This window comes from Anolis carolinensis, unplaced genomic scaffold, assembly GCF_035594765.1.
Source record: "Anolis carolinensis isolate JA03-04 unplaced genomic scaffold, rAnoCar3.1.pri scaffold_7, whole genome shotgun sequence".
Taxonomy (NCBI): domain Eukaryota; kingdom Metazoa; phylum Chordata; class Lepidosauria; order Squamata; family Dactyloidae; genus Anolis; species Anolis carolinensis.
In genome coordinates, this window is record NW_026943818.1 from 25,696,125 (window position 1) to 25,723,385 (window position 27,261).

General features: G+C 42.1%; 1 protein-coding gene across 1 annotated transcript; it reads right to left on the reverse strand.

Moving 5' to 3' along the window:
* Window positions 1-6,668: 6,668 nt before the first annotated feature.
* ccdc92b (coiled-coil domain containing 92B) lies at window positions 6,669-26,925 on the reverse strand. Its single transcript, XM_062959529.1, has 4 exons — window positions 26,753-26,925; window positions 22,655-22,808; window positions 13,896-13,943; window positions 6,669-12,217 (listed from the first exon to the last, which is right to left on the reverse strand). The coding sequence occupies exons 2-4, from the start codon at window positions 22,782-22,784 to the stop codon at window positions 11,481-11,483; spliced, it is 915 nt and encodes a 304-aa protein (XP_062815599.1). The 5' UTR covers window positions 22,785-22,808; window positions 26,753-26,925; the 3' UTR covers window positions 6,669-11,480.
* Between the last annotated feature and the right edge of the window lie 336 nt (window positions 26,926-27,261).

Below are 27,261 nucleotides of genomic sequence, written 5' to 3' on the forward strand. Positions count from 1 at the left end.
CCCTCTCTTCCTCTCGCTCGTCCTTTTGGCCAGAGGAACAGGGGGAAAGGAGGGGCCGTGGGGGGGATGAGGACCATCAGGGGAAGGAGGAATTGACTCTTCAGAGACCATAAAACATCCATTGCCATCCTCTGTTTTATCTGAAGCCTGAATATTGGGTCAATAGTTTTCCAAAAAATTATTTTCCCCTCTCTCCCTCCCTTTCAAAGCAATTTGCTTCTGAATTTTTGAGTCACAGTTCAATCCCCCTTTTCCCTCTTCTTTTCTGTTTGTTTTCAAAACATTACCCATAACTCCAGAAACTCCCCAAAGATCCAAGAGGAACATAAATTTTTAGACTGACAATTTGCATTTTTGTGGGTTACAATTTGCAAGTGGGATCTTTGATCTGGCATTCTTTCAAAATCGTCAGGTCACATCTTGAAGTTAGCTCAAACTAAAGGGTCCTGTGTCCCCAAAGACTCCTTTCCCTTTTTCCTTTTTTTCTTTTCTTCACCCAATCCCTTTGGGCAACCCTGCAAAACCCCTCCCCTTTTTGAATCTCTCTCTCTCGCTCTGCCCCTCTCCCCTCTCTGGGGGTTATTGTGTATCTTTGGAAAACCTTCCATCTTCAGGGACTGGCTGAATCCTGCCTGGGGCTTCCCTGTTCTCTGAGTAGTATTCTTTGTTTGTTGCCTTGATTTTGGAGTTTTGTCTGTCCTTTAAATATGGGGGACCAAGTTTGGTTCCTCTTTCTCATGGTTTTCTTCCTTGAGCTATCCTTTCTGTTTCTCTCTCTCCCTCTTGTTTGCTATTTCTTGAATGACTGTGTATACAATGGGTTAGGGGTTTTACTAACACTCTCTCAGTACAAAAGGGACCGTTGGAAAATGTAGAATGGGAACCCTGGCACCCCACATGGAAGGCACCCCACTCCGACCTGGACTACCAGGACCATCATCCGCTCCTGTGGCTATAAAGGGACTCTGAGAAACCCAGCTCAGATAAGGCAAGAGCAACCAGTGGGGTGCCATCACGGTGATGAGGCCCCCACCCACCAGCTGGCTCTAATCCCTGGCAGGGGTCGTAAGACTGACCCTGAGCAGAAGAACACCCCCCTTCAACTGCAGGGAGGAAAGGGCGCCCCCACGAGACCAGGAGAAGGCTGGCAGGTAAGGGCGACCCCCCCCTCACCTGAGAAGAGGCGGCAGAGGCTAAAGGTGTGTCCCCATGGAGCCACGAACAGGACCCTCGCTGTTGGTCGCTGGGTCAGGCGCGAGTGGGGAGCCCTAACATGGCTGCGAGGGTGCCAGAGGAACCTTCAGTATTGAAGATGTCCCAGAAGGTATGAATGATTTATTTCCATTTTTTTTCCTCTTTTTTTTCTTCCTTATAAAATTAACCCTCCGCACTTAGGGTCTTGGGGGAAGGGGAGTGGGGAGGGGACACGTGATCTCTTTTCTTTGCTGTCTTGAGGCATTCTCTACCCCTTGGACCCCCTTCCTGGGTGGAGGTGCTGGACCTGGCTGTGGTCACTAGGAGGCGCCTAGAGAAGATGGCATCACAACCACCTCGAAGTCCTCCTGACCTCCTACACCGCTTGCAAGGTGCTGGAATCCGTGCCAGGATCCATCAAGAGTGCTCTGGAACCAGAACCAGCCCCCACCAGCGGCGAGGAAGACAAAGACCTGTGGACTGCTGAGCTGGGAGACGACCTGAGGGTGTTGTTCCGGAAAACACCTCCTCAGGGCCTGCCGCCCGCAAACTGTCCTGACCCACACCCTCCCGCGGCCTGGAGAAAGACCAAACGCCAGAGACAAAAGCACAAGACCCCCTCCAAGGACCCCTCCAAATCCCATCCTCCTAGCACCACGGGAACACCCCTTTTTGGACCTACAAACATTTGACAGCTGTCAAATCCGCCTGCCAGCTGATCGGCTCTCACTTCAACCCCCACTCAGAGGGGCCGGCACTACGATTCCGCTGGGAGCTGTCCATGGTACTACCTCAGGAGCTGTGAGTTCTAATTTTCTCTCTATTTTTTCCCTCTCTGTTCCTTCCCTACCTTTCACCACTGGGAGCTGTCCAGCGTGCTAACCCTAAAAATGCTAACCCTAAAAATGCTAACCCTAATTCTCATTGTTTCTCTAACCCTCCCTGTCAATTCTAGATTTCTCCTCTTTCTAGCTGTAATCCTTTCTTCTAATAATAAGCTGCTGCTGGTCGCATTTGCCCGCGCTGTTCCAAATTTGTCGCAAAAAGAACCCTTCGAACCCCTCTCAGCAGATGGCCATGCTGCCGCTGAGAGGTTACAACGCTTATGCGGTAGGGCAGGGGCGAAATAGGCTCCTCCCACTTCGCCCCGCCCTCCCGAGTGGGGTTATGATGACCGAAACCCCGGCTTTTAAATTAATTTGAACTCGCAGCGGAGAGTTCCGCAGATCACTCACCAAAAGGGAACGGAGCGGGACCGCAGCAGACTATTATTAAAAGATCTTCTTTTCTTCACTTTCCCCTTCCCTGCACTATGTAACAAATCCCCCAATAAAAGTAGCATTTATTTTAACAGTAACACTCTCTATCGGTTATTTTGTGTCATTCTCTGACTCCTTCCTTTGCATGTAATTTCCCTCTCTCTCTCTCACTAACCCGTCTGATCTTTAAAACCCTGGCGGAGGCTTCTCCGCCATAGGTTAATACGGCGGACGGTACAAGTTGGCTCATATCTTTATCAAAATTACCCCTGGCACACTCATCTTTTAGTCCTAACCCTTTTTAAGACCCCTGACTCAAGGACCACCAGCGGAACCGAAATCGGTCCAGTTCTCGGCACCTCAACAGCTGACTGTCAAACGGGACCGACTGCTCCTTTCAAGCCAAACTGCTGCCTTATCCCGGACTTTCCTCTCCCCGCGACCCGCGGAATGGTTTTAAGAGATCCCTAGCCCCTTTCTGTGAACTGGGGATGGGGGGATCGCTCTCTTGCTGGGGAGACATAGTTCTCCAAGGACCCTCACCCTCTCTACAGCTGCCAGGGGGTGCCCGGACGGGCGCCCTCCACGTTTCATTCATACCTTAATAATTTTATGAAGGAGAAGAACACTCTTCCCCAGACCTATCCCTGGACTTATGAAATCTTATACTTCCCAAGACTGCAACCCACATGTGCCTCTTCCCCATGCCATCTCTATGAATTCCTTCCATCACAGATGAACTCTTTTTCCTCATGTATCCGTGAATTTTCATATTCTATGTACCTGGACACCCTCATGACTCACTGTTGTATGAATTTCTAATCGTTGGGCTAACTTCATGAATTGTGAAATCATGCTGCTAGAACTCCACTCCTATGACTTTCCATATTGGGTTCCCCAGATGTTGTGAACTTCGTTCTTATCAAATGTTTTCAATTGTTTATATCATTCATGATTCCCCTTTATGCAATGTAACCCACCTTTATGGATTCTCCCTTGCTTCCTTGAAATCTATCTATCTGCCTATATGTATTTGTACTCTTTGGGATCCCCGGAAAATATGTGTTTTTCCCAGCTGGGTTTATGTTCCAACTTTATTTTAATTTTCATTCTATTTCATATAATTGTCAAATCATGAAATCAAATGGGAAATATTTTGACCCCAACATGAACCCCTGCTCCTATGACCCAGGCTTCCTTTCCCAAAAAAAAACAAAAGGATAATCTGCCACAGCTTAACCCAATCTAATTCAGATTGCATGGACAATATAAGGCTTGCGTCACCAAATTCGGAGTATAGTCCTAAAGGTGATTCAGCCCCCAGAGCAAACATTGTCATATCCCAGGAAATTCCAGGACACCTCAGGAAGGCGCCCTGTGGAGCCTGTCAATTTTGGCTCATCAACACCCATCACCACTTCCCCTCTGACACCCCAAGGCATATCTAAAATCTGTGAACGTGACAGGAACCCGGACATCCTTGATGGGTGCCATTAATTCCTTTAGAAATCGGTCTGGCAGGAGTAAATCTGATATTTCCTGCCCTGGCACTTCATTGTTTCAATAGCTCCCGCCTCCTCCTCTCTGATTGGCCCGAGTGGGGACAAAAAGCGGCTCCCCATTGGACCAGCAGAGCAAGGCGGGAAACGAAAGCCCGCCTCGTTCAGCCTTCTAGCCTATCCGCGATCAGATGGGCGGGGGAGCGGGGCGGGAAATTCAAAGGGCTGTCAGACCGAAACATTGTATAAATATGGCTTTATTTTGAATGTATGATACGCTAGTAGACTGAATGATTGCTACTAGTGTCCTTTTCAGCTGAATCGCTCAATAAAGACTCCTTGGCGGATTTTCCTTCAACTTTGGTGGACCTTCTTCATTTCGGCTCCAGGTTGTATTGCGGCTCATATTCTCCTATTGGCTCCGCCAAGGTCCGTTCTCTCAGGACCGGATCGGCTCTCTCCTTAAGGGGCCCGATCCCCCAGAAACGCGGTCGACAACAGGTCCTTGAGTTAACCAAGAGCCTATTGGATGATGATGATATATTACTAATTGGATGGTGCCTCATGAGAGCCTGGCTCCTGACCACCTTCTGCTTCTTTTTTCTCCTCTCGTGTCCCCTTCCTTCCCAGGCACTCTGCACATGCTCTGTGGCTCGGCAACAGCTCCTGACAGAGGCGGACCCCTTTGAGGGACGCATCCAGGACTTTCGGTTGGGATGGCAGCCAATCCTCCTCCTCCTCCTTTTTGTGAGTCTCCTCCCCAGGGCAACCAAAGCCCTCCCAACAGATGGCCCTCCAGCCCTCATAGACATTGGGACCCCCTTTTAAAGATTGTCGGGGACTGCTGTGATTTTATAGCCTTTTAATGGTGTTTAATACTGTTTTGATACTTGGATCATGTTATATTTTAAGTTGTATTGCAATGCTTTTAGCTGCTTTGAGTCTCCGTATGGAGAGAAAAAAGTGGGATGATAATAATAGCAAAAATAAATAATAATAATAATAATAATAATAATAATAATAATAATAATAATAAATGGCCAGATGAAGGCCCTCTTGACAGATGGCCATCCAGCCTCATAGACATTGGCAGCTTTGTGGAGAAATAATAATGATGATGATGATAATAATAATAATAATACATCACACTGCCCTAATGTGTCAATAATAATAATAATAATATTGGCCAATTCAATAATAATAATAATAATAATAATAATAATAATAATAATAATAATAATAATAATAAATCACACAGTCCTAGACACTTGGGAAGTGTTTGACTTGTGATTTTGTGATACGAAATCCAGCATATCTATCTTGTTTGCTGTGTCATACTATGCCTTTGTGTCAATAATAATAATAATATTGGCCAATTCAATAATAATAATAATAATAATAATAATAAATACTTCACTCAGTCCTAGACACTTGGGAAGTGTTTGACTTGTGATTTTGTGATATGAAATCCAGCATATAGATTTTGTTTGCTGTGTCATACTATGCCTTTGTGTCAATAATAATAATAATAATAATAATATTGGCCAATTCAATAATAATAATAATAATAATACTTCACTCAGTCCTAGACACTTTGGAAGTGTTTGACTTGTGATTTTGTGATACGAAATCCAGCATATCTATCTTGTTTGCTGTGTCATACTATGCCTTTGTGTCAATAATAATAACTGAGAACGCACTGGCTTATATAATATATAATATATTATTATTATTATTATACCCTGCTTTATCTCTCCCGAAGGAGACCCGTGACCAGATAAGGTGTGACTGTACAATGGTAGTATAAGGACACTACAATGCGTGATTGTACAATCATCGTATAAGGACCCTACAAGGTGTGACTGAACAATGGTACTATAAGGACCCAACAATGTGTGATTGTACAATTATTGTATAAGGTCCCTATAGCGTGACCCAACAAGGTGTGACTGTACAATGGTACTATAAGGACACTACAATGTGTGACTGTGCAATCATCGTATAAGGACCCTATACCGTGACCCTACAAGGTGTGACTGTACAATGGTGCTATAAGGACCGGACAAGGTGTGACTGTACAATGGTATTAGAAGGTCCCTACAGCGTGACCCTACAAGGTGTGACTGTACAATGGTACTATAAGAACCCAACATGTGACTGTACAATGGTACTATACGGACCCGACAAGGTGTGACTGTACAATGGTACTATAAGGACCCGACAATGTGTGACTGTACAATGGTACTATAAGGACCCGACAATGTGTGACTGTACAATTATCTTATAAAACCCCTACAGCATGACCCTACAAGGTGTGACTGTACAATGGTAGTATAAGGACCCGACAATGTGTGACTGTACAATGGTACTATAAGGACCCAACAATGTGTAACTGTACAATGGTACTATAAGGACCCAACAATGTGTAACTGTACAATGGTACTATAAGGACCCGACAATGTGTGACTGTACAATGGTACTATAAGGACCCGACACTGTGTAACCCAATAAGGTGTGACTACTAGGACCCTATAAGGACCTGACAAGGTGTGACTCTACAATGACCCTATAAGGTGTGACCATACAAACTGTGACCCTACAAGGGCATTTCTACACTGAACGAGGTACTGTCCATGTAAGGGAGGCACAGACCCATTGCTCACCACCCCCAATGTCTTATTGTGGCAAAATAACTCTTCAAAACAGGACACAGACACCGAGAGGAAAATGGTTTTCATTGGAAAATGCAGGGCAAATATGTGACCAAAGAAGATGAACATTGCGCCAACTATACAGTCCACGGAAGGCATATTTCGGAGACCCCGAAGTCCATGGGACGGTGAAGCGACGGCGGGGATACGATGAAGACGGCGAGACACGTTTGATTGTAGAACAACGAGTTATTGCTAATAGCGAGGCCTCCGTTTCCCCAAAGTCTACAGGCGAACGACAGAAAGATTGCGCGCGCATCGCGGGTTTCATTTGGTACACTCCCTGATAAATGTTAAATATGGTATCAGTACATTTTGGGTGTGTGTTTATACATATGTATATACAAACACACACAGAGAGATACTATAAGCTATTTATCTAAGACAACAAGTAAAAATCTGATACATAGTATTACACGAGGAAGTCCATCCCGTTACAAACGCGATCCTCCACTGTTACAAAATATCCCGCTCTTCGCCGGGTACATGGGTATATGTTACGCCTTCGTGTAAATACGTAGGTTTTTTGATTCCGCTATAGAAACAATTTCATAAAAATATCAAAATAAACAAACCCAAGATGCAAGGAGTTGAACGGAATTGCTCAGAGTGATTATGTGCAGAGACGTAAGGGGTGCTTCATGCGCTGTTATGATCTCTGCTCATGCGACAGTGCATGTGGGGCGTTGGATGTGGGAACAGAATCCCCCCCAGAATCCCATGGAGCAAAATAACAACGGAAGCAGTTGCAAAGGTATTGGACTGAGAGAGGTGGGTGCAGACGGCGTTCAACGTGTTCTGTCCAGACAGGGGGTCCTCAAACTTTGGAAGGGAGAAAGAACAGGGTGGAAAGGACTCCTTTCCTTTGGGGGGAAAAACAGAGGATAAAAAAAGAAATGGAAGGGAATTAAGGAGAAAGAAAACTTGTGTGGGCCAAGTAAATGACCTTTGGGGGCTGGGCTGTGGCGCAGCTGGTTAGTAGCGAGCTGCAATAAACTACTACTGACTGAGAGGTCATGAGTTCGAAGCCAGGCCGGGTCGGATTGAGCTCCCGAACATGTGGGACGTTACAGCAAATGGAGGTGAGAAATGTCCTCCACTGATGTCCCAAGACTATGTCATCCATGTTGGTGTATTTTGTTGTTAGTGTGAAATGTTGAATCAAGTGTTTGCTGTTGGTTTTTTGCAACTGTGTATTCCAGCAAACTTTCCAGCAGCACACGGGTTAATCACAAGCCAGCTTGATTGACTGCCTGCAGGGCCAATAGGTCAAGCCTTCTGAGGGCGGAACATTCGTCATTGGAAGTGGAATGTGGGAGTCGCCTGTTTGAGTTGTTTGCAGACGCTCGGCAGACAGGACATGCTTTACCCTTGCTGGTGAAAGCATGAGTCCTAAGAGCGATGGACTTTGTAATTGTATATAGATGTATATAATAAAGCCTTAGAACTGCTGGGATCAGCAGAATTACGACTGTGGTGTCGTTTGTTGGTGCTGCTTTCGCTGGATGCTTAAGCGGTTTGACTGGAGAGGAGTTGCTGAGAGTCCAGACTCGCCAATAAATCAGGGTGTTTCGGAGTTAATTAATTAACTAACCCCTGTCAATCCTGTGGCGCAGCTGGTTAGTAGCAAGCTGCAATAAATCACTACTGACCGAGAGGTCATGAGTTCGAATCCGGATCGGGTCGGAGTGAGTCCCCAACCACTTAATAGCCTAGCTTGCTGTTGACCTAAGCAGCCCAAAAGACAGTTGCATCTGACAAGTAGGAAATTTAGATACTGCTTTACACGGGGAGGCTAATTCAACTAATTTATGACACCATGAAAACCTCCAGCAGCATGGAGAAGAATGAGGGAGTACTCCATCAAGGACTCAGTGTCACAAGTGTCTGTCTATATATGTTGCATGTCTAATGGCATTGAATGTTTGCCACGTACGTGTGTGCATTGTGATCCACCCCGAGTCCCCTTCGGGGTGAGAAAGAAAGGCGGAATATAAATACTGTAAATAAATAAATTTGAGGCAATCACCCAGAATTTTGTCTCAAAGGAAGCTCAGGGACGCATCCCCATGGAATAGGAGGCTCGCACCGCAAATAAATACATAAATATAAATAAATACAAAAATAAATAAATATACGAAAAACAAATACACCCTCTAGGAATGGTCTAGATCTGCCACACGATTCTATAGTTTGCCAGGCAAAATCCTTTGTGAATTTGCTAAACGAACACAGAGATAAGTGAAAAATTAATTTTTTTTGGCCTCGCCGACTTGCCGGGTACACTTCCGCCCCGGCAAAAAAAAAAAAAAAAAAAGGCAAACAAACCCTTCAATCCATCTTGATTGTCATTCAGTCTCATGTGTTTTCCCCTTTTCAAAATGGAAAGCAATCTAGCTACAGCTAAGGCTATCGATGGCGACATCGACCCCAATCCTGGGACCTGCACTCACCATACAAACCACAACAGGTTATGGGCCCAGTTCCAGACCAGACCCAGAAGTCATACAGGACATCTCCCCCTTATCCACTGATCCGATATCGACATCGTCCAGGCCTCAAACCGGTTCCTGGACTTTACATATAACAAGTGATCCGTATAGATGTGCCTAAGGTGAGAACTCTATGGCCGCAAAGTCGATTCTTGGGTGAACAAACTACTGTGCAAATGCGTGAACGAACTATCCCGCCTCCCCTTTAATCCCATCTTATGCATAGGCCAATATATATATAGATATATTATACATAATCATCACTACTGGTCAGGGAAGAGAGCACGTTTACTTGTCTCCCGTGACCCTTTCCAAATCCTCCAAACAAGGAAGATTTTGCAATTGGACCGTTTTGGGTCCTCGGGAACTTTTATTCGGACTCACTGCTTGAATTATAGGAAGGCGAATCCCCGCGAGAGGGAGGTAAATCTACAAAGCTGGTCTCTCGCTGCAAGTTGAAAATGACTACTCAAAGAACGCATAATAATTTTGGAGCTTCGGAAAATTTAGATCACAAATTGCAGCCCTTGTAATGAGAAACAGGTTATGGGCCCAGTTTCAGACCAGACCCAGAAGTAGAACAGTACAGCCCTCTTATCCCCTGATCCGATATCCATGGTTTCAGATACCTGTGTTGCGTATCATCTCCCCCCCAGCCTGTCCCCCAGGCGCCATTGTGGCTGATGGGGTTGCTATGACATGAAGTGGGCGGAGCCTAAAGGGGGCGGAGCCTACCTTTTTGAGTGGCAGCCAGGGGAAGACCAGCTCTTCCTCATCCTCTGTAATATGGACTTTATTTTTCTGTTTTTTTGTTTGAAAGACATAGATTGGATGACTGTGTTTTTTGTGGACAAATTTAGTGTGATTTGGTTTAGTGGTTTTGTTGTTTACTCCATGGGAAAAATGCACATTACATTTTTATATATATAGATAAAGGGCTCACGATTATCCTCAGTTTCAGGTATACATGGCAGTTCTTGGAATGTATCCTCCTTGAAAATACCGGGGTCATATTATAATTCAAAACCCAGCAAACGTTTGGAATTAAGTTTGGTTTGCAATTAATAATAATATTAATAATTGGAAACAGCCAGTCAAAAACGAAGCGGATTTGAACCTCTCGGCCTCTCCTATAATTCAAGCACTGCCGAATCGTAATGTGTCTCGTTTCCCGAGTCGGATAAGAGCCACAATCATGATTCATAAATTAAAAGCTTCCAATTTTAGATCTCCGAATACGCACCGCAGAGGACCACCACTGGTTTTAGACTACTGCAAATTTGTTTTGATTGTCCCGCTTACGAGGGAAGAGGAAAAAAGACCGTCGTATCGAATACCCTGCTCTACATATACATCCTGCAACACTTGGCCTCCTACACACTCACATCCATGGGTCCGTGGCCATTTTAGCCTGGAGATGATGGTGGAAAAAGCAGGGAAACCATTACCGTATATACTCGTATATAAGTCATGGATTTAGCAACTCTATTCAGAAAGGGAAGAGTCCCCTTTTTAGAAAAGTGTTAATGTACAGTATTCACATTGAGCCTTGGAGATGTTGAACAACTTTTTTGGGAGTTATACAGGAGTATATACAGTAAACATAAATCGCACCCAATTGCAAATGGGACATATCGTACACATTCAGAATCCTCACAAACCCAGAGGTAATCTGTTTTGCCACCGAAATCGGGATTTCGAGCCGCGTGTTTTGAAGCCTGCATCAGGATTTGAAATGAGGGGAACCCGAAAAACAATCCCTAAAGTTGTAATCTCAAGGCACAGAAACGGGAGGTTCAACCAAGCGAGGCCCTTTGCTGGAATATTGCACACTGGATACATTCACTTCAGGTTGAATCATGATGTTCGGAGCGACATCACCGTCGCCGACGACCGTGCCCCATGGACCAAGGGGGTTATTTTGATGTTGGAAGGATTCAGACTGAGCGTTTCCCCCTGCGAGGCCTTCGGACTGAGCGTTTCCCCCCCCCAAACGGACTCCGACCGTACCCTCTGGACAAAGGAGGTTATTTTGATGTTGGAAGGATTCGGACTGAGCGTTTCCCCCTGCGAGGCCTTCGGACTGAGCGTTTCCCCCCCAAACGGACTCCGACCGTACCCCGTGGACAAAGGGGGTTATTTTGATGTTGGAAGGATTCGGACTGAGCGTTTCCCCCTGCGAGGCCTTCGGACTGAGCGTTTCCCCCACAAACGGACTCTGGGTGCAGGGTGCTGCTTGGCAAGATCAAGTAACTCAAATAGGACGCACTTTGACATGGCTGTGTGTTTTCCTTCTTCTCTCTTGCTGTCCATGGCCCCGTAACCTTACTCCATGTCTTTGGATGTTGGCGGGCCTGAGGGGGTGCGTTTACGGGGTTCCCCTTTGGAAGACGGCCTCGGTTTGCCCGAAGTCCTGATCCTGCCTGTAGATTCCGACGTGTCTTGGGGAGCTGGGCGTGAGGGTTTGGGCCGCCCCGCTTTGACACCACTCTGGTCGGACAGCTGCGTGGGAGCCTTGTGCTCCGTTTTTGTGTGGTGCCGTTGCGTGTACAAAAAAAGTGCCGGGTCGGGCATGGCGTCAGCCTCTTCGAAGCTGCTCAGCCTGTCCCGGGGCGAAGAGTCCTTGAAGGCCCCTTTGTTGTGAAAGCCGCCGCTGCCGCCCGACCGGCGAGGATGGGATTTGTGAGTCCGCTTTTTGGGCCTGGCCTCACCGCACGGCTGTGGAAGGAAGGCTTTCTCCAGCGGTGGTTTCTCCAGGAGGGTTTTCCCACCTTGCTTGGAGCTGTGGAGCTTCTGCTTGTTGGTGTGGAGCTGGAAGGAGAGGTACGCTGCAGCCTCGGTCTGCTTCTGCAGCTCCGTGTTGAGGATGGTCACCCGGTGGCTCCTCCTCTTCAGCTCCTCCAGGAATTTCCGCTCTTTGTTCCGCAGGTTGGACCGGAGGGCGGCCACCAAACTCTCCTTGTGCCTCAGCTCCTTGCGCAGCTCCATGTTGTCCTTCTCCTTCTCCTCCAGACAGGCCTCCATTATCTTGCACTTCTCCTCGAGCTCTTCATCAATCATGTCTACAAGGGGGGAACAAGCAAGGAAACCAAATATCAACATACATGGGAGAAGCCTTTACCTTTGCCTGTGTATTTGTATCTCACTCTGTGTCATTGTAACAAGGCACTGATGAGCACGGGCTTCAGAGCCGGAAATGAAAGAAGAAGCCTTTGCCTTTGTCTGTGTATTTGTATCTCACTCAGTGTCATTGTAACAAGGCACTGATGAGCACTGCCTCCAGAGCCGGAAATGAAAGAAGAAGCCTTTGCCTTTACCTGTGTATTTGCGTCTCTTTGTTTGTGTACATGTGTCTCATTGTATGTCATTGTAACATACATACAGCGGCAGTAGCCTACTTTAGGAAACGTGGGGTACAGAGTGGCGGCGCAATGGGTTAAACCCTTGTCCTGCTGAACTGAAGGTTGGCAGTTCGAATCCGTGGGACCAGATAAGCCCCTGCTGTTAGCCTTAGCTCCTGCCAACCTAGCGGTATCTGCCCCGAGTCCCCTTGGGGAGACAGGATGGAATACAAAGAAAGTTTATTATATTATATATCAAAAACACGCAAATGTGAGTAGATCAATAGGTACGACTTAAGGCAGGAAAAAGATGCTCGAAGCAGTCATGCCGGCCACACGACCAGCAGGTATCTACAGACAACGCAGGCTCCTCAGCTTGGAAATGGAGAAAGAGCACCTCCCCTAAAGCTGGAGATGAGTATTACCTCTGGAGCCAGAAATGAAAGAAGCCTTTGCCTTTGTGTACTTGTATCTCATTGTATGTCATTGTAACAATGCATTGATGAGCACCGCCTCCAGAGCCGGAAATGAAAGGAGAAGCCTTTGCCTTTGTCCGTGTATTTGTATCGCATTGTATGTCATTGTAACAAGGCATTAATGAGCACCGCCTCCAGAGCCGGAAATTAAAGGAGAAGCCTTTGCCTTTGTACATGTGTCTCAGTGTATGTCATTGTAACAAGGCACTGATGAGCACTGCCTTCAGAGCCGGAAATGAAAGGAGAAGCCTTTGCCTTTGCCTGTGTACATGTGTCTCAGTGTATGTCATTGTAACAAGGCACTGATGAGCACCACCTCCAGAGCCGGAAAGGAAAGGAGAAGCCTTTGCCTTTGTATTTGTATCTCACTGTATGTCATTGTAACAAGGCACTGATGAGCACTGCCTTCAGAACCGGAAATGAAAGGAGAAGCCAGTTCAAGCCCGGGTTGGGGTGAGCACCCGCCATCAGCCCCAGCTGATCGAAAGTAGATAAATAGGTACTGCTTTTAGGGCCATGCTGTGGCACAGCTGGTTAGTAGCCAGCTGCAGTAAATCACTAAGAGGTCATGGGATCGAAGCCTGGGTCGGATTGATCTCCCGATCGTTAATAGCCTAGCTCACTGCCCAGCTAAGCAGCTCGAAAAACAGTTGCATCTGTTGAGTAGGAAATTCTACATACCGCTTTATGTAGGGAGGCTGATTTAACTAATTTACGACACCATGAAAACTGCCAGCACAGTGCGGAAAGGAATGAGGAAGTACTACGATCAAGGACTCGGTGTCACAAGTGGCCGGAATTGAGCATGCCATTTTGTAGCAGAAATATATTTCGCTTAGCATGTAATCTCTAAACGACTGCTCCTAGGACACCTTAAATATGTAAACAAAGAGGTGACCAGGATTGGTTAAATTTCCTCTCACCTTGCTGGTTGGCTTCCAGTTCCTTCATCTCAAGATCGTGGGTCAGCTCTGCAACAAGAAAGAAGAGAAATGTATTACAATATAATACTACTACTAATAATGCAATATAATAATATTAATCAAATATTAAATAGCGTACATACTTGAGTATAAGCCGAGTTTTTCAGCCTTTATTTAGGGCTGAAAAAGCCCACCTCGGCATATACTCGGGTGAGGGTCCTGGTTGGCTTATATTCGGGTCAGCTTATACTCGAGCATATATAGCATATTTATTATTTTTCTCTATTATTACTGGTATTATTACATTTGTTATTTTACTCTATTATTATTACATTTATTATTTTACTCTATTATTATTGTTACTATTACATTTATTTTACTCTATTTTTCATTATTATTATTATTATTATTAACACATTTATTACTTTATTATTATTGTTACTACAGTAGAGTCTCACTTATCCAACACTCGCTTATCCAACGTTCTGGATTATCCAACGCATTTTTGTAGTCAATGTTTTCAATATATTGTGATATTTTGGTGCTAAATTCATAAATACAGTAATTACTACATAGCATTACTGCATATTGAACTACCTTTTCTCCAAATTTGTTTTCTAACATGACGTTTTGGTGCTTCATTTGTAAAATCATACCCTAATTTGATGTTTAATAGGCTTTTCCTTAATGCCTCCTTATTATCCAACATATTCGCTTATCCAACATTCTGCCAGCCCGTTTATGTTGGATAAGTGAGACTCTACTGTATTACATTTATTTTACTCTATTTTTCATTATTATTATTAGCACATTTATTATTTCACTCTAATCTTGTTATTACATTTATTATTTTACTCTATTATTGTCATCACTATTACGTTTATTTTACTCTATTTTATTATAATTAATACATTTATTATTTCACTCTGATCTTGTTAATACACTTATTATTTTACTCTATTATTGTCATTACTAATACATTTATTTTACTCTATTTTATTATAATTAATACATTTATTATTTCACTCTGATCTTGTTATTACATTTATTATTTTACTTTATTATTGTCGTTACTATTACGTTTATTTTACTCTGTTTTTATTACAATTACAGTAATACATGTATTATTTCACTCCGATCTTGTTATTACATTCATTATTTTACTCTATTATTATTAAAAGCACATTGACATTGAATATGATGAGAATAATGATTTGATCAGAGTTGGACAGTCGTATCTTAAATTTGAGCTTTATGTAAATATTCAAAAACATTTAACCTACTGATGCCCCAATTAATGTAATTTTATTGGTATCTATTTTTATTTCTGAAATTGACCACCCTTGGCTTATACTTGAGTCAATGTTTTCCCATTTTTTTGTGGTAAAATTAGGTGCCTCAGCTTATATTCAAGTATATACGGTATTATTATTATTATTATTATTATTATTATTATTATTATTATTATGTAATAATATTACAGCATAGTGGTATAGTACAATATAGCAGTATATAATGCTAATATTGTGCTATGCTAATAATATAATATAGTGTATGTATATATAATTTCTGAGTCCGTTCAAGGTGAGAAGGGCGGGATATACCGTATATACTCGAGTATAAGCCGACCCGAATATAAGCCGAGGCACCTAATTTTACCACAAAAAAACTGGGAAAACATTGACTCCAGTATAAGCGGGATACCAATAAAATTACATTAATTGAGGCCTCAGTAGTTTAAATGATCAGGTTGTGTAAGTGTTATTTATTGCTATATATTTGTATTGTTTTACCTTGCTTAATAATGTGTTATTATGTTGCTATGTAATGTATGTGTTGTTTTTATGATTGGAAAACGCCCTGAGTCCTATCCGGAATATAGGGCGGTATATAAATAAAGTTTTATTATTATTATTTTATTATTATAATGTTTTTGAATCTTTACATCAAACTATAATTTATGACTGTTCAACTCTGATTAAATCATTATTTTCATCTTCTTCAATGTAAATGTGCTTATGTATCCTTTTAATAATTATAGAGTGAAATAATAAATGTAATAATAATAGTAATAAATGCAGTAAAATAATAAATGTAATAATAAATAGAGTAAAATAATAAATGTATTAATATAAAAATAAATGTGCTAATAATAATAATAAGGAAAAATAGAATAAATTAAATGTAATAGTAACAATAAGAGAGTAAAATAATAAAAGTAATAATCGAGTAAAATAATGAATGTAATAACAAGATCAGAGTGAAATAATAAAGGTATTAATTTTAATAAAAATAGAGTAAAATAAACATAGTAGTAATTATAACAATAGAGTAAAATAATAAATGTAATAACAAGATCAGAGTGAAATAATAAATGTATTAATTATAATAAAAATAGAGTAAAATAAACGTAATAGTAATGATAACAATAGAGTAAAATAATAAATGTAATAACAAGATCAGAGTGAAATAATAAATGTGCTAATAGAATCATAGAATCATAGAATAGTAGAGTTGGAAAAGACCTCATGGGCCATCTAGTCCAACCCCCCGCTAAGAAGCAGGAAATCGCATTCAAAGCACCCCCGACAGATGGCCATCCAGCCTCTGCTTAAAAGCCTCCAAGGAAGGAGCCTCCACCACAGTCCGGGGGAGAGTTTTCCACTGCCGAACAGCCCTTCTCACAGTGAGGAAGTTCTTCCTGATGTTCAGGTGGAATCTCCTTTCCTGTAGTTTGAAGCCATTGTTCCGTGTCCTAGTCTGCAGGGCAGCAGAAAACAAGCTCCCTCCCTCCTCCCTATGACTTCCTCTCACGTATTTGTACATGGCTATCATGTCTCCTCTCAGCCTTCTCTTCTGCAGGTTAAACATGCCCAGCTCTTTAAGCCGCTAATAATAATGATAATGAAAAACAGAGTAAAATAAATGTAATAGTAACAATAATAATAGAGTAAAATAATAAATGTAATAATAATTAATTGAGTAAAATAATAAATGTAAGAACAAGATCAGAGTGGAATAATAAATGTGTCAATAATATTTATTTATTTATTTATTTATTTTTCAAACTTATATGCCGCCACTCCCCTAGGGCTCTGGGTGGCTTACAAAAACCAGCTAAAATCAACAACAACAATAATAATAAAAAATAATTATTAAGACTCTGCAAGGAAACCGACGAAACCATTGATCATATCCTCAGCTGCTGTAAGAAAATTGCACAGACAGACTACAAACAGAGGCACAACTATGTGGCCCAAATGATTCATTGGAACTTATGCCTCAAGTACCACCTCCCAGCAGCAAAGAACTGGTGGGATCACAAACCTGCAAAAGTATTGGAAAATGAGCACGCAAAGATACTGTGGGACTTCCGAATCCAGACTGACAAAGTTCTGGAACACAACACACCAGACATCACAGTTGTGGAAAAGAAAAAGGTTTGGATCATTGATGTCGCCATCCCAGGTGACAGCCGCATTGACGAAAAACAACAGGAAAAACTCAGCCGCTATCAGGACCTCAAGATTGAACTTCAAAGACTCTGGCAGAAACCAGTGCAGGTGGTCCCAGTGGTGATTTGCACATTGGGTGTCATGCCAAAAGATCTCAGCCGGCATTTGGAAACAATAGACATTGACAAAATCACGATCTGCCAACTGCAAAAGGCCACCCGACTGGGATCTGCACGCATCATCCGAAAATACATCTCACAGTCCTAGACACTTGGGAAGTGTTCGACTTGTGATTTTGTGATACGAAATCCAGCATATCTATCTTGTTTGCTGTGTCATAATAAAATAATAATAATAATGAAAAATAGAGTAAAATAAATGTAAAAGTAACAATAATAATAGAGTAAAATTATAATATACCATATATGCTTGAGTATAAGCCGACCTGAATATAAGCCCACCAGGACCCTCACCCGAGTATAAGCTGAGAAGGTTTTCTTTCAGTCCTAAAAAAGGGCTGAAAAACTAGGCTTATACTTGAGTATATACAGTAACTGTAGTAAATAAATAAATGCAACAATAAGTGAAAATTGGTGCAGTATAATGTGATGTGAGGAATTCTAATGTGATGTTAGGAATTATAATTTGAAGTGAGAGCAATGCACAGTGGGAGAGCACTTGCTGGAGCTCTTTTTGCTCTTGTATGTAGGTATGTGTGTGCGTATATATTTAGCACAGACTTGTGAAATCAGGTCAGCCCCCAGAGGTGGTTACACAGCAAGGGCACGCACCACTCAGAGCGGCAGGGAAATGGCAACGCTCCTCCGAACCGGAGAAACCACTCCATTACAGATCTCTCAGTTGGATCTCTGTTACTGATGATGGTTTTCAGGTGCAAGAAGCAGAAAGGGAGAGTAGATCCCAGCCTGATAACACGAACAAGCCCTGTGGCCTTGAAAGCGAAAGTGATGAGGCCGCATTTCAGGGGTTGCGCAGAAGTCTCAGAATAGCAAATAAGAGAGAGATCAAGGGGCAAAGAAATGCCTTCATGGTATGTGTTGTGATGTGACAGGGAGGAAACATTATATCTCACCACTGCCACCAAATTGTGGTGATGTGGGGTAGAGGAGGAATCTTTTTATTAATTATATTATTATATATTTAACTATATCCGCTGCCGCCAATATAAATATGTTTTATTTAACTGCGGCCACCAATTGTGGAGAACTCAGGCAGAGAGGAATTTCTTTATCTTTTCTTATTCTTATTCACTTTAGATGGTATCGTAACTTAGTTTTGAAAATATGTGACAGAGACTTGGATATGGAAGAACAAAAAATAAGTTTATTTCAGGCACAGAGCTTGGTGGTTACAATATTACTTCTTAGAGTTAAAATTTCTTAATCAGTTGCAAATATAACTTATGATGAATACTCTTTCAAATACTTTCTCCTTTCCTTTCCCAACCAAAACTACTAACTGATCACTTTGGATCTAACTGGGATTACTTCCCCTTACTACTCAGACTCTACAAATAAACCCAAACAAGTCACCTAACTCGCTTAATTTAACACCACTAGAGATCTGAGTTTCCCTGTTATCCCTAACCTGGAACCAGTGTCTTCTCTGTGACTAAAAATCACAGACTAAACTGTTTTTTAAAATAGTCCCTCCTTTTCTTCCAAACAACAGTTGGCTCCGCCCTCGTTGCTATGGTAACCTGCCTCAGAATGCTGAGCTGGCTACCATCCCCCACGCACTGGTAACTAATACTTACCCTTTTAAACATAGCCAACATGACTTTTAAAACGAAATTAAACATGACATCTATAAATCAAAATAAAAACACACTTCTTTACAGTATGCTATTAAAACAGTCTGCTGAGAGGGAAATCTTCATCAAAGCAATTCCTCGCTTGAATCAATAACTAAGTCTGCTTTCCTGTATTATCTTGTAGCCTGGATGTATCCTCGTTTAGGGGACTTTGGCTTCGTTTTAAGGACCTTGCTTCATGCCTAATGTTTCCATGGATTTGTTCTTACAGCCTTGTTTTTGTAACTATCATTTGGGACTGAACTTTTACCTTTTATGAACTATCTCTTCCTTATTTCCTAATCTATATATATAAAAGGGTAATGAAATTTCGGCCTAGGACAAAACAACAAAACTACACATCCCAGAAACACAAAACTTGGCAGCACAACCCCTCATCCATGCCTCTACGTTCATACAACAAAAAGAAAAGAAAAAGTCCTAATTAGAGGGAGAGGAATAATTGTTTCTATCCAATTGCTGCCAGTTAGAAGGCTAAGCTCCGCCCACTTGGTCTCCTAGCAACCCACTCAGCCCAAGGGACAGGCAGAGTTAGGCCTCATTTAGGCCTCTTCCACACTGCCTATAAAATACAGATTATCAGATTTGAACTGGATTATATGGCAGTGTAGACTCAAGGCCCTTCCACGCAGCTATATAACCCTATATAGCTGTATTATAATCTTATATTATCTGCTTTGAACTGGATTATCTGGACTCCACACTGCCATATAATCCACTTCAGTGTACAGTCGGACACAACTGGACTTAGTCAGGGGAAAACCTTTACCCTTTACCTTAACTACCACCAATTCCTCAATACTTTATTTCCCTTAACACCATACTTCACCACAGAAACGCGTGGCTGGGAACAGCTAGTAAGCTACAAAAGACTACGATCTGTGTGCAGCCTGGTGTCTTTAGCAAGGTGAAGCTAACCTGAGGTGCGACACTAGGGCCCTTCCACACAGTCATAGAACCCAGAATATTGAGGCAGAAAATCCCACAATAGCTGAGTCCACACTGCCAGTTATTCAGCGGTGTGGAAGGAGCCCCAGCAGTTTAAAAACATGCAAATGTGAGTAGGTCAATAGGTACTGCCTTGGTGGGAAGGAAAACAGTGCTCTATGCAGTCATGCCTAGGGCCACATGACCTAGGAGGTGTCTACGGACAACGCAGGCTCTTCAGCTTAGAAATGGAGATGAGTGCCACCCCGAGCCTTTACCTTTGACTGTGTTTCATTGTGTTTGTGTATGCTGGAATGCGCCCCAAGTCCCCTCGTGGAGATAGGGCGGAATACAAATATATTATTATTATTATTATTATTATTATTATTATTATTAATATCCCCTCGTGGAGATAGGGTGGAATACAAATATATTATTATTATTATTATTATTAATATCCCCTCGTGGAGATAGGGCGGAATACAAATATATTATTATTATTATTATTATTATTATTATTATTATTATTATTATTATTATTATTATTATCCCCTCGTGGAGATAGGGTGGAATACAAATATAGTATTATTATTATTATCCTCTGGTAGAGATAGGGCAGAATACAATTAAAGTATTATTATTATTATTATTATTATTATTATTATTATTATTATTATTATCATCCCCTCGTGGAGATAGGGTGGAATACAAATATATTATTATGGCACCAATCCCCTAGGGGCGCTGTTGAGGCGAACCCGTTTCAGCACTGAGAGAGAGAGAGAGAGAGAGAGAGAGTATTACTATTATTATTATTAACATCTATAGACGATGATGATAATCAGGTGCGGCTCAAGCAATAAGCGAGATACGCATTTGCGGATGGCGCCAATCCCCTAGGGGTGCTGTTGAGGCGAGCCCGGTTCAGCACCGAGAGAGAAAGTATATTATTATTATTATTATTATCATCATCATCTATAGATGATGATGATAATCAGGGGCGGCTCAAGCTATAAGCCAGATACGCATTTGCTGATGGCACCAATCCCCTAGGGGCGCTGTTGAGGCGAGCCCGGTTCAGCACCGAGAGAGAAAGTATATTATTATTATTATCATCTATAGACGATGATGATAATCAGGTGCGGCTCAAGCAATAAGCGAGATACGCATTTGCGGATGGCGCCAATCCCCTAGGGGCGCTGTTGAGGCGAGCCCGGTTCAGCACCGAGAGAGAAAGTATATTATTATTATTATTATTATCATCATCATCTATAGATGATGATGATAATCAGGGGCGGCTCAAGCTATAAGCCAGATACGCATTTGCTGATGGCACCAATCCCCTAGGGGCGCTGTTGAGGCGAGCCTGATTCAGCGCCAAGAGAGAAAGTATATTATTATTATTAATATTATTATTATTATTATCATCTATAGACGATGATGATAATCAGGGGCGGCTCAAGCTATAAGCCAGATACGCATTTGCGGATGGCACCAATCCCCTAGGGGCGCGGTTGAGGCGAGCCCGGTTCAGCACCGAGAGAGAGAGAGAGAGAGAGAGAGAGAGAGAAAGTATTATTATTATTATCATCTATAGATGATTATGATAATCAGGGGCGGCTCAAGCTATAAGCAAAATACGCATCTGCGGGTGGCACCAATCCCCTAGGGGCGCTGTTGAGGCGCCGAGAGAGAGAGAGAGGCGGGCAAACAAAAGTTTACCTCTCTGCCTCAGAGATGATGATGATGATAATAATAATAATAATAATAATAATAATAATAATAATAATAATAATAATTCACTTCTGTGAATTTCAGACTTAGGTCAACCCTAAGTCTAAAGTTTAGGACAGGGGCCAGGTCAATGACCTTGGAGGGCTGCATCCGGCCTATGGGCCTTAGTCTGGGGACACCCGATCTAGACGATCTCATAAGACCATAGGTAAGCAAATAGACCTCCAATGACCATAGATGGTCTCATAAGACCATTGGTAAGGAAAGGGACCCTCAAAGGCCATCTAGATGATCATTAGTCCATCATAAGACCATTGGTAGGGAAAGGGACCCTCAAAGACCATCTAGATGATCTCATCAGGCCATCAGAAGACCATGGAGAAGGAAAGGGCCCCTCAAAGGCCATCTAGATTATCATCAGTCCATCAGAAGACCATGGATAAGGAAAGGGACCCTCAAAGGCCATCTAGACAATCTCATTAAACCATAGTTAAGGAAAGGGACTCTCAAAGGCCATCTACATGGTCTCATAGGCCCATAGGTAAGGAAAGTGACCTCCAAAAGATGGTCTCATAAGGCTGTAGCTAAGCAAAGAGACCTTCCAAGACCATCTAGACGATCTCATAAGACCATAAGTAAGAAAAGAGACCTCCAAAGGCCAAGTAAACGTAGGTCAACCCTAAGTCTAAAGTTTAGGACAGGGGCCAGGTCAATGACCTTGGAGGGCCGCATCTGGACCACGGGCCTTAGTTTGGGGACCCCTGCTCTAGTGCTACCCGTCTGCCCACGACTTTCCGCCTGGGACTCACCTGTGCAGTGTTTTTGCAAGTGCAGGATCTCCAGGTGCAAGTCGTGGAGCAGCTCCATCTGTTCCTTCTTGAGGAAAGCAATGTGCCGCTGCACGCTCTGGATCTGGTGCTCCAGGGACAGCGTCTCCATTGCGACGCATTTAACGGCCCGAGCCTGGAGGGAACAACACAAAGGTTATGAGCCTCCCGCACCCGTACGCCGGAGTAATAGTTGCCGCTGGGGAAAATCCTCGTTGTTTCCACCCCTGGGAGCATTTACACGGATGCAGTTTGACGCTCCTTGAACTCTGTGATTCCATGTTATGGAATCCCTGGGATTTGTAGCTTTGCACAAACCTGGAGACTTTATATAACAGCAATGCTGGGATTGCAAGTGAAGCATTTTGCCTTCTGCTGGGTGCGATTGTTGTCGAGTTTTTTTTTTTTGTTTTGTTCCTGTGACCTTCAGAGGTTGGCATGATGGATTTCGTGTCAGCTCGCTGGCCTAATAACGGAACCCTATTGCCACAGGTTTGCATCTATATATATAAAAGAGTGATGGAATCCTAGGCACCGAGCAAAACAACAAAACTAAACACCCCCCAACTTCGAAATTTCACAACACAATCCATCATCCACGCCTCGAGGTTGAAACCACAAAATATCACGTCACGAACCTCCACAGGGCCTAAAAAAAACCCAAAAACCGGAGCTATTCAGTGCAATTCCAATGGGCCACAGCAACGCGTGGCAGGGCACAGCTAGTGTTTATATAAACACACAAACACACGCTTCAGTACAGATAGAATAATGGCAGGAACGCATCATAATCTCAAACATAGCAGGTCCCGTGTATAGAAAAAAGCCAAATATATTGCTTGTAATGCAATCAAGTATCATAAAAGGCGGCACAACATTTCTGAGGTTTTAGATTTAGACTAACGCAATTCGATGATTTTAATATTTGTTTATTTTATTTACTACATTTATATCCCGCCTTTCTCACTCCGAAGGGCACTCAGAGCGGCTTATAAGTTATATGTATATACAATATATTATAATATTAGCATATTAGCACTAAATTACTATACTGTACCATATCACTGTACTGTAATATTATTAGTAATATTACATACAATATATAATTAATATTATTATATTGTATTATTATTAGTATTGTATTACACTGTACCATATCACTATGCTGTAATATTATTAGTAATATTACATATAATGTATAATTAATATTATTATATTGCATTATTATTAGTATCGTATTACACCGTACCATATCACTATACTGTAATATTATTAGTAACATTACATGTAATAATTAATATTATTATATTGTATTATTATTAGTATCGTATTACACTGTACCAAATCACTATAGTTATATTATTAGTAATATTACATATAATATATAATTAATATTATTATATTGTATTGTTATTAGTATCATATTACATCGTACCATATCACTATACTGTAATATTATTAGTAGTATAATAATATATAATTAATATTATTATATTGTATTATTATTAGTATTGTATTACACCGTACCATATCACTACACCGTAATATTAGATATAATACTAGCTGTGCCCGGCCATGCATTGCTGTGGCGAAGTATGGTGGTATGGGAAATAAAGTACAGTAGAGTCTCACTTATCCAAGCCTCACTTATCCAAGCTTCTGGATTATCCAAGCTGTTTTTGGAGTCAATGTTTTCAATATATCATGATATTTTGGTGCTAAATTTATAAATACAGTAATTACAACATAACATTACTGCATACTGAACTGCTTTTTCTGTCAAATTTGTTGTATAACATGTTTTGGTGCTTAATTTGTAAAATTATAACCTAATTTGATGTTTAATAGGCTTTTCCTTAATCCCTCCTTATTATCCAACATATCCGCTTATCCAAGCTTCTGCCGGCCCGTTTAGCTTGGATAAGTGAGACTCTACTGTATTGAGGAATTGGTGGTAGTTAAGGTAAAGGGTAAAGGTTTTCCCCTGACATTAAGTCCAGTCGTGTCTGACTTTGGGGGTTGGGGCTCATCTCCATTTCTAAGCCGAAGAGCCGGCGTTGTCCGTAGACTCCTCCAAGGTCATGTGGCCAGCATGACTGCATGGAGCGCCGTTACCTTCCCACCAGAGCAGTACCTATTCATCTACTCTCATTTGCATGTTTTTGAACTTTAGGGTTGGCAGAAGCTGGGGCTAACCGTGAGGGCTCTGTCCGCTCCCCCAATTCAAACCTGAATGAATGTTGTAATTAGGGAAAATGATTAGCATGTAATGGCCTTGCAGCTTTAAAGCCTGGCTGTTTCCTCATTGAGTGAATTTTTTGTTGGGAGGTGTTAGCTGGCCCTGATTGTTTCCTGTCTGGAATTCCCTTGTTTTCAGAGTGGTGGTGTTTGCGATATTTTATGTGCTTCTACTGTCTGTGCCCCTCAGAAAACAGAGGATTTGCCAGACTTTGGTGATGGGAAGACTTTGTTGGGAGGTGTTAGCTGGCCCTGATTGTTTTCCTGTGTGGAATTCCCCTGTTTTCAGAGTGTTGTTCTTTATTTAGTGTTCTGATTGTTCTGTTTTATTATACCACAGTAATTTTTATATATTCTGATATTAGTGTTTTTGAATACTTAGAGCCAAATTGTATTCATGTTCATGGTTCACAGCAACACAATAATAATAATAGTAATAATAATGACTTTGGTAATACACACTGCTTCACTCCATTGTCAGCTTCCTTTCTGGAAGAATCCTTCCTTGGGAGGTGTTAGCTGGCCCTGATTGTTTCCTTTGTGAAATTTCCAATTTCCCTGCTTTCAGAGTGTTGCTCTTTATTTACTGTCCTGGTTTTAGAGATTATATTGTTCTGTATTATTCTATCACAGTAATTATTTCATATTACAGTATAATCTCACTTTATTTATTTATTTATTTATTTTCTGGATTATCCAACGCAGTCTGCCTTTTAGTAATCAATGTTTTTGTAGTCAGTGTTTTAAATTCATTGTGATATTTTGGTGGTAAATTTGTAAATACAGTAATTACTACATAGCATTACTGCACATGGAACTACTTTTTTCTGTCAAATTTGTTGTATAACATGATGTTTTGATGCTTAATTTAATCGGCTTTTCCTGAATCCCTTCTTATTATCCAACATATTCACTTATCCAACGCTCTGCTGGCCTGTTTATGTTGGATAAGTGAGACTGTACTGTATATTGATAATCTTATATTATCTGTTTAGAACTGGATTATATGAGGCCCCTTCTACACAGCTGGATAAAATGCACACTGAAGTGGATTATATGGCAGTGTGGAGCCAATATAATCCAGTTCAAAGGAGATGATATAAAATTATAAATGGGTTATATAGCTCTGTGGAAGGCCTTTGAGTCTACACTGCCATATAATAAAATCCGATAATCTGTATTTTATAGGCAGCGTGGAAGAGGCCTAACTCTGCCTGTCCCCTGGGCTGAGTAGGTTTCTAGGAGACCAAGTGGGCAGAGCTTAGCCTTCTAAATGGCAGCAATTGGATAAAAAGAATTATTCGTTTCCCTCTAATTAGGACTTTATTTTTCTTTTCTTTTTGTTGTATCAACCTAGAGGCGTGGATGATGGGTTGTGTTGTCAAATTTTGAGGTTGGGGGGCCTGTAGTTTTGTTGTTTTGTCGGTTGCCAGGATTCCATCACTCTTATATATATATAGATAGAAGATAGATAGAAGAAGAAGATAGATATAATTAATATTATTACATTGTATTATTCCAGAGGCATCTGGCTGAGAATATGTATGGGATTTGTGGACTGGTTGGACTAGATGACCTTTGGGGCTCCCTTTGGGGGAATATACGGTGCCTCTGAGCATGTGCAGAGTGCAGAATCCCTCTAGAGACCAATATAATAATTAATATCATTATATTATATTATTCCAAAGGCATCTGGCTGGGAATATGGATGGGATTTGAGGATAGGTTGGACTAGATGACCTTTGGGGCTCCCTTTGAGGGGAATAGACGGTGTCTCTGAGCATGTGCAGAGTGCAGAATCCCTCCAACACCCCTCCCCCCCCCCCCCCTCCATCCTCTTACCTTTGGCAATGGAAGAGGCGGCAGGAAGGCTCTTGGGGGTCCTGGGCTTCTTAGAAAAGCGGGCTCTCAGCCTCGGTGGCCCCTAGGCCCCATCCTCTCTTAGCTCCGAGGCGTAAACAGAGCGCAACGTGACCGGAACTGAGAAGCTCCGCCGCAGAAAGGAGGAGGGAGGGAGGGGGGAGGAGGAGGGAGGTGACGTCACCCTGTAAGGGCGGGGCTGCTGAAAAGGAGCGAGTTTGGGAAACAGACCGGAAACGGAACTCTCCCCCTCCCCTCTCTCAATACTTTCCCATCCAAACTATGCAATGGAGACTTCACCACGTTTCCCATCTTCTATATATATAAAAGAGTGATGGAATCAGGGCACCAGACAAAACAACAAAACTACAGGCCCCCCAACCTCGAAATTTGACAACACAACCTATCATCCACGGCTCTCGGTTGATACAACAAAAAGAAAAGAAAAATAAAGTCCTAATGAGAGAGAGAGGAATAATTGCTTTTATCCA

Coding starts and splice junctions, on each gene's coding strand:
- ccdc92b (XM_062959529.1), bottom strand. CDS start 22,784: ATGGAGACGCTGTCCCTGGAGCACCAGATCCAGAGCGTGCAGCGGCAC. Junction 13,944..22,654: donor CTTGCAAAAACACTGCACAG/GTGAGTCCCAGG, acceptor TTCTTGTTGCAG/AGCTGACCCACGATCTTGAG. Junction 12,218..13,895: donor ACTGGAAGCCAACCAGCAAG/GTGAGAGGAAAT, acceptor CCCCCCTTGTAG/ACATGATTGATGAAGAGCTC.